The sequence below is a fragment of the Rhincodon typus genome, chromosome 12 (genome assembly GCF_021869965.1).
Source record: "Rhincodon typus isolate 14 chromosome 12, sRhiTyp1.1, whole genome shotgun sequence".
NCBI lineage: Eukaryota > Metazoa > Chordata > Chondrichthyes > Orectolobiformes > Rhincodontidae > Rhincodon > Rhincodon typus.
The window spans coordinates 32,030,427-32,044,902 of record NC_063343.1 but is presented as its reverse complement, the minus strand read 5'-3'; the positions used below and the strand labels follow the sequence as shown (position 1 = coordinate 32,044,902).

Genomic DNA, 14,476 nt, shown 5'->3' with positions numbered 1-14,476 from the left:
ACTGCTGGACCAACATGTGGTCATCAGATTTTAGGACTCGGAGCTAGGATGGAGCAATGGGAGCCAAGGCCTGTGCTGGGGCTTATGAGTTATCTCGATCGAGTGAGTACCTGGGTGGAAGGGGAAAGCTTGTAGGTAGGTTGAGTGGATGGTGAGCGATTAACCCAGTGTGGAGCTGCTGGAATTCTCTCCACAAATCTGACCTCTTCCTGTCAATTTCAAAATGGAGGCTAAGCAGAAAATGGCACTAAACTGGGCATTTAATAGCTGTTCAGAACCCTAATAATGTTGGGGAAAGTGGCTTTCCAAATTATGAAATGGAGGATCCTTCAAAAGTTGGAGGGAATAATTGTAAAATGACAAGTTTGCGTAGGAGTACATAATGAATACACAATGTGGAAAGCCAGAATGCATAATTTTAAGATGGGAACTGTAGCGATCGTAACAAGGTCAGCCAAGTGCTTGGAGCTGTTAATCGGGTCCAACCAAGGAGTCCTGGCTGACAAATATAAACAGGACTGCCATAGGTTCTGTTCACTCTGAGAGCCGGCTCAGTGTGAAGGAATCTACACATGTAAATAAAGGGTGACTTGGTGATGGGATACCAGGCTCTGTCGAGTTATTTCAGTGGTGATGAGAAAAAAAAATACAATCCTGAAGCAATTTGCTCGCAATAGTTGTCTTTGAGTTAGGGAAAGCATTTATGGCATCATGCTATTATTTGAGAAGCTTGACACATTTGATCCTGCTGTCAAAAACTATTCCTAATATGTGAAAAGAATTTGTAATTTCTTCTGGGCAAATGAAAAGCAATGAGTAATTCTCCTGACAGCTTGTGAACCTGCATTGCTTTTGCAAAATAGGAGCCTAACTAAAATCTTTCAAGAGTTGATGGATTTGATTAAGGAATATTACAACGCCAAGCCTTCTTTAATTCTGAGTGAGTATTTCAAATGGAAGATCTAGAATTAATGATGCAACTTAAGGAAAAGATAAGTAATCTTGAGTCGGAAATTAAGGACAAGGATTAGGGAATGGGAAGTAGGAAACTGGAAGTAAAAGCACTTTAGGCAAGACAGCAATAGTGGGCCACACCTTCCCTTAACGTTCACCTTAATTACTGTTGAGAATAAATTTATCCTATACACTTCCATGGGAACTCCATTTTCCCTTTCTGTAAATTTATTTTTTGTTTCACAATTTTATGATTACAATGGCAGTCTTCTCATTTAATTGTTAAACTTTTTTTACATTTTGTCCTATCAATATACTTTCACACTGCATTTCCTATGAGCAAATCCAAATCAGTCAAAGATCTGAAGAACAAAAATGGGCTCAGCACTGCCTTTCTTTGCCCATTTTCCCTAAAACAAATGCTGGAAAAACCCAACAGGTCAAGCAGCATCCATTCCGAGAACATTGTGGAGATTGTGTTTTTCCTCAGACTGTAAGGTATTACCAACGATCAGCATTTAAGAAGTATTATCACCAAGATTGGAGGATGCACCAATTTCTTTCTCAGCTCACTTCTCAACTAGTTATGGAGATCAGTTAGCTCAGTTAGCTGGACAGCTGATTTGCAATGCAGAGTAATGCCAACACTGTAGGTTTAAATTCCTATAGTGGCTGAGGTCACCATAAAGGACTCTCCTCCTTAGCCTCTCCCCTTGTGTGAGGCCTGGTGACCCTCAGGTAAAACCGCCACTGGTCGTCTCTCTCTTTCATTAATGAGACAGACACCCTGTGGTACGGTAAAACTATTGCAACTTTACCTTTTACCACTCGTCATAACAAATTTTAAATTTAACCAGATTGATGTTTTGGCCAATTATACAAGTCTCAGGCTGTATCTAGTTTACTATTAAAAACAAGTCAGCCAGGTTTCTTTAGTCAACAAAAGTTATGACTTTTTTTACAAATAAGACCTCATCAAACAAATATGTAAAGATTATTGGCAAAAATGGTCTAGACTATGTAAAGATAGATGTAACTAATATTCTAACATCCCAAACTTAATAAGACCACATGGATAACAGACAAACTCTGGTGAAATACCTGGCAAAACCTATCAAATAGCAATTGAGATCAAGACAGATCCCACAGATCTGTCACAATCCACATTGCTCTGCTCCTAGTTTTCAACAATACTATGGGTTACTAAATCGCATTAAAACTTTGCAAGGGCTTCCAATTATACAACCTAGTCTGAAAACCCCCTCAAGAGTGCTCCATCATGGATTCCTTCAATGACCTCTCGTGTTCTAGCCGTTCATCTTCCTTTTCCATCAATACGGTTCTCTGGATTCTGGAAACAGCAGTCCAACATTTATCTACTGGCATAATTCAATTTTTTCCCAAACAGCAAGCTTCTGTAAACCAATACTGCTCCTACCTTTATTCGCAAGCAAAAATCTTGCCTACTGCACTAAGTAAATACTGCTTGTGGGTTTCTTTCACCCCACCACTCAGATACAGTGAACTATTGAAAGCAGCTCCTTCTGAGCCCTCACACTTACCAGGAATTTTCCTGAGCACTATTCTGACACTTAGATGCCTAATGAAACCCCAAACCATTTCTTGAGTTCTGACTGCATAAAGTTATCCAATTGTTCTTGACATGTCACTGAACCTAACTATATTATTAATTCTGCACATACTGTAATGAAGGTTGAAAACATCATTTTTATTTGAGAACTTGGATTTTAAAGTAGAAATGAATGGGGTTTAGATTTGAGTTCCGTCAACATGATTTGTCTTTTTAAGGATCAGAAAATCAATATTTTTTAGCAGCGGGGGCAAAATAAAAGCAGTATTTTCAAGAAATCATGTGACTTATGCTAAATAATTACATAAGTTACCTGGTGGGGTAATTACTGAAGTGTTCACTTTGGGTATTCTTTTAAAACCTACATAAACAGGTGTGAGTAGACAGAAACAAGTTCAGTTGGGAAGAAAAGATCTCTATCAGCCGAAAGGCAATTTAATCTATCAAGCCATGTTTCACCTGGGATCTGACCTGTCTTGTCACAACCATCAGCTGGGATCAAACAGCTACAAATTGTGCGACAATGCTGTGGCTTTAAGAGGTTATTTTGTCCTTTTCTTTTGAGAAGAGATTATAAGGCAGAGGCACAGAACAGTCTACCATGACCACTTGAGTAAACAGCTTGGGAGGCCTTGTTTTTTTTTTAAACAGTCTGAATGAGTGTGGCCAGATCTCACAGATCAGGATTTCTAGGTTTTGGTTTGTCAGTAGACCAGAAGCTGTTGGGACCTCAATAGAAAGGAAGCTTTAGTAAATGTCTCCCAGCTGCTGCTCTCTGTATTTTCTCTTGATTTGTCTTCCTCCTAGATTGTAGAACTGCATATGAGAATCTGAGAATTTGCCATTTTGCCAAGGGGTGTTTTTATGAGATGTTACTAACTGGAACAGCTTATTAGTAATAGTTACAGTATCTATTATTCAATTAAGTTTTCCAGTGGAGTTAAGTCATTCTAAGTGTTTTTTGGTTGTATTTTAACTGCAGTATTTTAATGCATTGTGTTTTACTTAACGTTGAGTAGTTTGACCAGCCGCATTACACCTGGAACACGGCACTTCACTCTGCCTTTAAAATAAGAAAAATTTAGGGTCTAGGCTACCTTCGTAAAATATTTTGAGGGGGCCTCGTCTGGTTCATAACAACTGTGGAACTTCTTCCCAAGTTCTGACTGCAGAGAGCCAGGGGTGCCATATAACCTGAAGAAGGGTCACTGGAACCGAAAAGTTAACTCTTATTTCTCTCCACAGTTGCTGCCAGACCTGTGCAGATTTTCCAGTAATTTCTGTTTTTGTTTAAGATTTCCAGCATCTGGGGTTCTTCCAGTTTTCTGTGTGCCCTACATCACCTTCTCTGCAATGTAGCTTAACAGTTCTTTCCTGCGGGAACTTCTGTTTTTTATCTGTTTTCTTCTCCAACTTACTTTATCCCTGGAAGTGCTCTTTAGTGACCCCTGAACTGCTCCAACTGACCTACTGAACACCTTATAGAAGCCTCACCTCAATAGCTAGGCAGAACCAGATACAGCAAACATCAGTGAGACTCAAATACAGTAATCACTTGGAACTGTCAATTGGAGACAGTAGGGACTGCAGATGCTGGAAGCTAGAGTCAATAAATGTGGAGCTGGAAAAGTACAGCAGGTCAGACAGCAACTGAGGGACAGGAAAGTCAACATTTCAGTCCGAAACCTTTTGTCAAAACTGGGGAGGGGAAGGGGAGCCCAGAAATAAATTGTGGGGGGGTATAAGTGAATTAGAGATAGGTGGATATAAGTAGGGGATGTGGTCTTGTCCATCTTCCGACTCACCTCTCCACTCCACCCTTCCCACTGACCAAACACAATAATGCCCTCTTGATTTTTCTGCCTGGCAACTTTTTCACACTTGGATTTAGTCTGAAAACAGGAAGGTCCCAACCAAAGAATGGAAAGCTTGTAATTTGCTTATTTGGAGAATTGTAGATGGTTGAATTGTAGCTATGATAATGCAATAGAGACAAACAAATGACAGAAATCAGAGAAATTCACAGACACAAAGGATGATTTCCAACTGCTGTCAATCCATTTGTAATCTGAAAAATGGGCTGCCAGGAATGAAAAGTCTACATTTCTATTAACTCTGTATGACATGGTAATGAAACCCAACAAATCATTCCCTTTTTTGGGGTGGAGAGCTTGATTGACAGTCAATTAGTAATGATTATATCATTAAAGAAGTAATTATGTTGTTAATTAGGGGACCAAAGTCTCTATAGTGAAATTAGTGAGCAAATCTAGCAAGTCTTTAAAAACATAAGAGCAAGAAGCCCTCTTGTGGCGCAGAGGTAGTGTCCCTACCTCTGGACTGACAAACTTGGGTTCAAATCCCACCTGCTCTAGAGGTGTGTGATAACACCTCTGAACAAGTTGATTAGGAAAAATAGGTTAAATAAAATGAAAGCAGACAGGAGAAGCAAAAGATAGGATATTCAGAATGGCAGGGTTGGAAAGTAAAGTTGCACAAAGCTTAATGCTGGAGTCACCATTAGTCATAGTCTAAATTAAAAATTTAGACATGGTAATCATAAACAAGGCTGGAAATTAGTCTCCTGTGCATGAGATGTTGTGGCATTTTTTGAATATTTATTCACTCATGGGATGTGGATACTGCTGGTTGGCCAGCATTTATTGTCCGTTCCTGGCTGCTCTTGAGAATGTGACTTAGGGGCGATTAACTCCCCACCTTCACCAGTGAAAAAGCTTGTCAAATCAAGCACCAACTAAATACTGTTTGGTGAGCTTCTAGAGATGGCAGCTTGAGAGGGTTGAACAGCATTATTGGAGGCCCAGGCTTCTCAACCATGCAATGGGAGTTGTGCGGAGAGCAGACTCAAGGATGTCAGAAGTAAGGACAGTAGATTAATTACAGCAGCCATCAGCCTGCACACCCCATCTCCGTCTCTGATTGCCTCAGAAGGGACAAATGGAAACCCCTCAAATATACCTGGCAGGTTGCCCTGTTGGGAAAGCAGCCACCTTTCTCGCCTGCCAGGATGACAGGTAATCAGACCAGTGGCGGACTGAGGCCCTTAAGTGGTCATTGGTTGACCACTTAAGGGTTTTATTTGGTGGTTGTTCAAGAAAGTTGCCCATTGACATTCTAAAGTTTCTTTAAGCTCAAAGTGTAATTGCTATGGTGGCAAGAAGGGGCAAATATCTATCTGGGGCCATTCCACCTAATTATTTATCTTTCCTGCCATCTTTGTCAACATCTCCACGTAAGTCAAAGAAATGTATCTTCAGCTTCTAAATTTACTGATCATAGCAAACTAGGGAGGCATGGCCAATAATGCTGAGGACTGCATTAAAAGACACGATATTAACAAACTTGCAAAATGGATAAACAATTGATAAATATTTTTTAATGTAAATAAATGTAAGGTAGTACAGTTTTCAACAGAACAGATACACCCTTTCCTGGAGTTGACCTGATTCCAAATGGACAAGCAAACTCTGCAGATTCATAACTCACAATGCATCTAATCAGCTCCTAACTTGTTGAACATACGCAATAATGTAATAACTGTGTGCATTGTTAACATGTTTTTATTTTAATTGCTAATAAGGGCTTCAGGTTTTCATTTCCTAGGTGGGTGATCTACAAATCTCATTGTATGAGAAAGATTAAGGAGGAATGAACCGTGCAGCTGCAGACAGAGAAAAGGTGAATCTTAAGAGAAATCCATATCAATTCTACAGATCTCAGAGCCCTAGGAGTACATATTTGCAATTTTCTGATGAGCAAGGTTTAGCATCTTATACAGAAATTCAAAAGTGGAAAGATTGTTCATCCCAACTAGAATGCATCAGTTTTTATCCTCCACACTAGCAGCAGTCATAGTTTCATGTGCCTGCCCTGTTCTCACATCCAGTGTTCGCATATCTGTTCATCTTTCATTTCTTCATCCACTGATTTTGATCATTCTTACCTGTTAACTGGTCTCTGCCTCAGTCATCTGCTCCTACAATGCATTCCAAAGCCTCATTATCCTTTCTGTAAAGCAAACTTTCTCCTGCTGTCTGTTCTTAATCTTTTTGCATTTAATCATATAGCTTTATCCTCTCATTCTAGATTCCTCAATCACTCAGAACAGTCTGCGTTTATCCATCTTGTTGCAGCCCTTCACAATTTTCAAGACACCAATCAAATCATTTCATAATATATACCGCAGGACAAGAGTTATAGCTGGGGGAAAGGCAATTATGAGGCGATGAGGCAAGATTTAGGATGCATAGGATGGAGAAGGAAACTGCAGGGGCTGGGCACAATTGAAATGTGGAGCTTGTTCAAGGAACAGCTACTGCGTGTCCTTGAGAAGTATGTACCTGTCAGGCAGGGAGGAAGTGGTCGAGCGAGGGAACCGTGGTTTACTAAAGAAGTTGAATCTCGTCAAGAGGAAGAAGGAGGCTTATGTAGGGATGAGGCGTGAAGGCTCAGTTAGGGCGCTTGAGAGTTACAAGTTAGCCAGGAAGGACCTAAAGAGAGAGCTAAGAAGAGCCAGGAGGGGACATGAGAAGTCTTTAGCAGGTAGGATCAAGGAAAACCCTAAAGCTTTCTATAGGTATGTCAGGAATAAAAGAATGACTAGAGTAAGATTGGGGCCGGTCAAGGACAGTAGTGGGAAGTTGTGCGTGGAGTCCGAAGAGATAGGAGAGGTGCTAAATGAATATTTTTCGTCAGTATTCACACAGGAAAAAGACAATGTAGTCGAGGAGAATACTGAGATACAGTCTATTAGACTAGACGGGATTGAGGTTCATAAGGAGGAGGTGTTAGCAATTCTGGAAATAGATAAGTCCCCTGGGCCAGATGGGATTTATCCTAGGATTCTCTGGGAAGCTAGAGAGGAGATTGCATGAGCCTTTGGCTTTGATCTTTATGTCGTCATTGTCTTCAGGAATAGTGCCAGAAGACTGGAGACTAGCAAATGTTGTGCCCTTGTTCAAGAAGGGGAGTAGAGACAACCCTGGTAATTATAGACCAGTGAGCCTTACTTCGGTTGTGGGTAAAGTGTTGGAAAGGATTATAAGAGTTAGGATTTATAATCATCTAGAAAGGAATGATTTGATTAGGGATAGTCAACACGGTTTTGTGAAGGGTAGGTCGTGCTTCACAAACCTTATTGAGTTCTTTGAGAAGGTGACCAAACAGGTGGATGAGGGTAAAGCGGTTGATGTGGTGTATATGGATTTCAGTAAAGCGTTTGATAAGGTTCCCCATGGTAGGCTATTGCAGAAAATACGGAGGCATGGGATTGAGGGTGATTTAGCGGTTTGGATCAGAAATTGGCTAGCTGTAAGAAGACAGAGGGTGGTGGTTGATGGGAAATGTTCATCCTGGAGTTCAGTTACTAGAGGTGTACCTCAAGGATCTGTTTTGGGGCCACTGCTGTTTGTCATTTTAATAAATGACCTGGATGAGGGCGTAGAAGGATGGGTTAGTAAATTTGCGGATGACACCAAAGTTGGTGGAGTTGTGGATAGTGCGGAAGGATGTTGCAGGTTACAGAGGGACATAGATAAGCTGCAGAGCTGGGCTGAGAGGTGGCAAATGGAGTTTAATGCGGAAAAGTGTGAGGTGATTCACTTTGGAAGGAGTAACAGGAATACAGAGTACTGGGCTAATGGTAAGATTCTTGGTAGTGTGGATGAGCAGAAAGATCTCGGTGTCCATGTGCATAGATCACTGAAAGTTGCCACCCAGGTTGATAGCGTTGTTAAGAAGGCATACCATATGTTAGGTTTTATTGGTAGAGGGATTGAGTTTCGGAGCCATGAGGTCATGTTGCAGCTGTACAAAACTCTGGTGCGGCCGCACTTGGAGTATTGCGTACAGTTCTGGTCACTGCATTATAGGAAGGATGTCGAAGCATTGGAAAGGGTGCAGAGGAGATTTACCAGGATGTTGCCTGGTATGGAGGGAACGTCTTATGAGGAAAGGTTGAGGCTGTTTTCGTTAGAGAGAAGAAGGTTAAGAGGTGACTTGATAGAGACATACAAGATGATCAGAGGATTAGATAGGGTGGACAGTGGGAGCCTTTTTCCTTGGATGGTGATGGCTAGCACGAGGGGACATAGCTTTAAATTGAGGGGTGATAGATATAGGACAGATGTCAGAGGTAGGTTCTTTACTCAGAGAGTAGTAAGGGTGTGGAATGCCCTGCCTGCAAAAATAGTAGACTCGCCAACTTTAAGGGCATTTAAATGGTCATTGGATAAACATATGGATGATAATGGAATAGTTTAGGTTAGATGGGCTTCAGATTGGTTTCACAGGTCGGCACAACATCGAGGGCCGAAGGGCCTGTACTGCGCTGTAATGTTCTATGTTCTATGTTCTATGTTCTATAATCTTATTTACTTTAATGAAGCCATTCCCAATTTTTAAAGTAATTTTCATAACCGTATTACCCCATATTCCAGTTGCAATCTTTGTGAATCTGTGCTGTATTTTTTTATATTCAACATTGTGTGCAACCCCAAATGTCATGCCCTATTCCATCCCTATTAAGGTTTTTTCAAGACTCACCATCATATCTCTTACACTTTAAATCTCTTTTGATAAAATGCAGTATTCCTTTCATTGCTTCAATCTTGAGGGACAGCTTTCGATATCTACAGTACATCTTCTGATCTTTCTGACATTGAACTGCAGCTACCACATATTTTGCACATTTCACATCTTATAAATCTCCTTGCAGATTTGGATGCTATTCCAGCTAACCTCACTAAATCATTGATGTTCAACGGGCAGAAGCAGTCCCAAAACTGAGCTCTGTGGTACACCATTGCATTTAACTTGTATTCTCTGTTCCCTGATCAGCCTTGAATTGAGAAGCTTGTTAAGGTAATTGCAGAGGGCAGTTTAGAGTGAACCACATTGTTGTAGATCTTGAGTTGCACATCAGTCAGACCAGTTAAGGATGGCAGGTTTCCTTCTCTAAAGGAGGTTAGTGAACTCATGGCCATGGACAGAAATCATAAACATGGCCCAAGCACAGCGGCCACGCACTCCTAGTCTCAGCATAGCCACCGCATGCTGGCCCTTCGGCTTTGCTGTGACCAAGTAAACTAGGTGAGTTTTTACAACAACAAATGATAGTTTCATGACCAGCATTACTGAGATTAGCTTCCAAATCCAGATTTTATTAATTGAGTTAAAATTTCATTTGATGCCATGGTGGCATTTGAATCTCAGATTATTAACCAGATCACTAGTCCAGTGACCTTCCTTCCAGGCCACCATGTGTTCCTAATATTTTCTTTACTGCAAATATTTCTGCAGTTTTCCACTGCACAGACATGTTGAAAGAATACTGCAATATAAACGAGAATATTAATTCTCAATTTACCCAGTGGAAATGTTTTATGTTCCTGGTATATTCCTTCTCCTCACCATCACTATCTTAATCTGCTTCAGATCATGACACAGTAAGGTGCCCTCTCTACAGTAGTAGGGGCCTAACTTAAAAGGTAAATGAAGGGAACGAAAATTACACAGTTTAAAAATCCTCAGCATCCTTGATGTTGGACATGTTAGATATTCATCTGGAGACCCAATTGTCTAATATATGACTTGTATCCTCATCAATGGCAAAATTTGTAGTTATCTTTGAGTTCTGAGTGAACGGATATTTTCCCAATCTGCTTTTTCACTGGATTTTATTTACAAAGATGATGAGAGAAACTGGCAAGGGGAAAGAGTCTTCCAATTTTTTTTTTAAACAGATGCTTCTATTTCTTTCTCTCCATGATGCCATTCAAAGGCAACTGGTGAAATAAAATTCAGTGTGCATTCCCGTGTCTGGTCCCCACCATATTTTTAAGCTGGCTAGCTGGGAAGCTACACTTTCATCTTCCAATATATGAAATTATCAAACACATATGAATTAAGCAGGAAATGCAAATTTCTTGATGTTGACTCAAAAGCCTGGTTTTGATGTATTTAGATAAAAATGCTAATTCCAATGCAGACAGATTTTGTTATTCTGAGACAAAGGCCTCATAGACCCTGCATCAAAATCTATGGTCAGGTGACCACCGTAGTCAGTTAGATCCATATTTTTTCTTTGGTAAAACCGTATTAATCAAAATAGGTCTCAGATATAACAACCTGATGTTAGAAGTTAAAATTTGTTAAGCCCATATTCACCACTATTTTAACAGTCTCTAACTACAAAACAATGCCAATAACATGGGAAACAGTGTAAAAGCAGAAGAATCTAGTATTTTCTTGCACCAGAGATGACAGCAACTTATTATAGATAATGTCTGATCACTCTTCTTGCTTACAAACATTAACATATATGGTTAACATCAATGCCAGTCCTTCTACCATATAATCAATCAAAAACATCTGCCCGAGGAGCAGTATCAAGTCACTGTTTCATTATAGGGGATACTTTTTGTGTCTAAGACCTTCAGACCAGAATTATAATTTTAATCGCTCAAATATTGTTTAACATACTGTTTTACACCTTCATGTGAGTTCCTATTGCTTGTCTGAAGTATACTTTCAGAATGCATCACATGGAGGCACCGTGAGATGTGGTATACTTTATTTACTACCATTGTGAGAATGTTACAATGCTGCAGCTTCCCCCTATCCTGATGTGTTGCAAGCCATGCTCTAATACTGAGCCAAGTTAAGTCACTATCTCTTTGATCCCCAACCTTTAAGATGAAGGAAAATGTTGAACCAATTCCGATACGTCTCCAGTTTGAACGTCCTTACAAGGTGCTTTTACTGTTGTCACAGACTCCTGAAGAGAATTATGAGCTGCAGTTGGTCACAATTCATAGTTGACTGCAGAGAATTAATACTATGCACAAAAAACCTATTCAAGGGAATGTAATTATTCATAATATTTTAGAAGCTTTCTGGTAATTAAATGCCTTACAAACAAAAGGTTTGGTACCCAGAAATCAGAAGACTTTTTTTTTTTAAAATCACAGTTAGAAAATGAATTGACCTTCAAGTTAGGCTTACCACCTACAACTCCACTTTCTAACTTGTGCTTTACAAATTACTCAGAATCTTGACTTATCTCCCTAATGGTAAGAGATAGAAAATTTTGTGGTGCCTAACTCTTTTCCTAATTCTCCAAACCCTGCCGACCATCTTAAAGACACCAGTCATTTGTGTGATGGAATATTCAATACATGCCTGAATGAGTGCTGCTCCAACAATACTCAGAGAGCTCAAACCCATTCAAGAAAGAGAAGGTCTTAGTTTGGAACATCATCAACCATGATGCTGAAATTAACACACACACATTGTAAAACCTACAACTGCCATGTCAAAGCTGAGAGAGAGTGTGGAACAACAGAACCTGACTGAGATCACCAACCTGCAAGGATATCAAGCCTGCATCCTCAGCGCACTCCACAACTCAGAGTTCCTGGAACATTTTAATTCTATCATCATGCACTCATTGGTAAGCAAACATTTGCTCTGGCTCAGCCAAGATCATCTGACCAATGACAGCAATATATCCAAAGACCTTCTTTGGAATGAACTGGCCACACAATATCCTGGGTACCTATATCCCCATTACAAGGCCACCTGCAAGTTAAACAAAAAGGCAGTAGGCATTGACAGTGACAACCGGGAGAGTGTCAATGATACCAAGACTAACGAGGCTGATTGTTTGGAGGGCTATACAATCATGCCTGCCATGGGGTTCCTGAGGCATATTAGGTAATGCTTAAAATAGAGTTGACCAACACATTGTAAACCATCATCTTATGAGATGGAAGGTTGCCATCACTATAATGTTGTTCATGGTGCTTGCTTAATCAATTTTGGTGAATCCATTCTATTACATTGTACGTAACTCAATTTTCTGCATTTTTCAATCTTACTTTGTATTACCATTTCAACTGCATTTTTAGGATCTTTGAGAATAACAAAACAGCTTAAAATCAAAACAATATTTCAGTTTAGCATAATGGTAAGTTGATATAATTTTAGTTTAGTTTCTAGTAAATTCTTGTTTTTAATCACTGTTATACTTATAATAATATACAGAGATATCAAGGTTGCCTACCTTGGAGATATTTTGATTTTAGTTCTAGATCTAATTCTTCCAATAAATTTAAACCTGAATGTTTTACATTTCTTTCTGAATAAACCATGGAATATCTGTAAAATTTGTGCTTTATCACACTTCTGTGTGACACGCTTTCTTCTTTCCAGTAAAAATCATATAATAAAATCATATATACCTTGTGGACATAAACCATTTGTGCAATTTTCTGACTCCATAACAAGTCCATCACATTCCTTCCCACCGTTTCTTGGTGCTGGTTCCGAACATTCTCTATTTCTCCAATGTGTGCATTCTGTTCCACATGCTGACCATTTGCTCCATTCAGTCCAACTTCCATCTACTAAAATATGAAAAGAAACTTATATTGAAGGTCAATTTTTTGTGGAAATTTGACTTCTCCAAATTCTTCTTGGGATAAAATTAATTTCTTCTTAAATCAAAACATAACTTTCAATCCATACTACGGTATAGACTATTTAATTGAATTACTGTAAATCTATTGTAATGTGTGCAGTTCAATATTGATTCAGGTCAGTTTGTAAAGAAATGATAAATGGAAGCTCATGATGAATCACAACTGCTTTAACGTGCCATCACGCTAACAGCAACAATTAGTGTTTATATAACGTCTAAGATAATGAAATGTCCCATCATGCTTTACAGCAACATGTTAAACAAAATGTAATAATAAACCACATTAAGGAATATTAGAGCGTACAGTATGTGACAAAAAACTTAGCCAAGGAGATAGGTTTTACGGAGTGCTATGAAGCAAGAAAGAGAGGTAACAAAGTAACGGGATTTAGGGAGGGAAATCCAGATTAAAGGAACCTGACAACTGAAGGCAAGGCTACAAATGATGGAACAATTAAAGTTGAGGCTGTTTAAGATGTGTGAAAACTAGGATATTGGCAGTAGAGATTTGGATGGTGCTAAATTTAAAGTCAGTGGAATATGGAAAGTCAGTTGGAAATGTGTTAGAGCAATCAAGTCTAAAAGTAAAAAAAAAGTACAGATAAAGATTTTAAGAGCAAATAAACATAGGCAGTGTCATAGTCAATTTTTAAAGGAAATGTTTTAAGGGATCATTTGATTCCCTGGACCTTCAAAAGCATTATGTCACTGTATCCTCCACGAACATCATTCTGGAAGGGTCATGCATTGCCTGAAGCTGAACTGGACCAGCCACTTAAATATTCTGGTTATAACAGCAGGTCAGAGACTGGGAGTTTTGTAGTGATTCACTCACCTCCTGGCTCCCTAAAATCTATTCACCAAGTACAAGGCACAAATGAGAAGTATGATGAATGCTGTGAACTTGCCTGGATGAGTGAAGCTTCAGCAACACTCAAGCAGTACAACACCATCAACCAACAAAACAGGGGACCTGACTGGTACATCAAGCATTACTTTAAACACTTAGTCCATCCACCAATGCACAGTGGCAGCAGTCTGTACCAGATACAAGATGCACTGCAGCAACTTGTGTTTGACAGCACTTTTCAAACCCACAACATCTACAATGTAGTTGGGCAAGGGCAGCAATCATATAGGAACTTTTCTGTCTACAAACTACTCGAAAACCGCACACCAGCTCAAGCTACATTGCTATACTGTTAGCACATCTGTATCAAAACCACAAACTCACTTCTAACAGCAACTGAGTTATATATAAATAAGACTAATGGCAGTAGTTCAATAAGATAGTTCACCAGAGCCTTCTCAAGTGCAGTTAGAGATGGACAATAAATGTTGTCCTTGTCAGTGATGTTAACATCATGCGAGTGAATAAGAAACCAAAATTGAAGCAGAATGTACAGACTATGGAGAATGATCATAGAAGT

The 14,476-nt window shown here is 39.5% G+C and overlaps 1 protein-coding gene across 1 annotated transcript in view; it reads right to left on the bottom strand.

Annotated features, from left to right (window-relative positions):
• Positions 1 to 14,476, bottom strand: part of unc5a (unc-5 netrin receptor A) — a 264,346-nt gene that overhangs the window by 115,927 nt on the left and 133,943 nt on the right. The window contains exon 7 of the mRNA XM_048603964.1: positions 12,808 to 12,972. Within this exon, the coding sequence (XP_048459921.1) occupies positions 12,808 to 12,972 (165 nt within the window). The remainder of the gene's footprint in view (positions 1 to 12,807; positions 12,973 to 14,476) is intronic.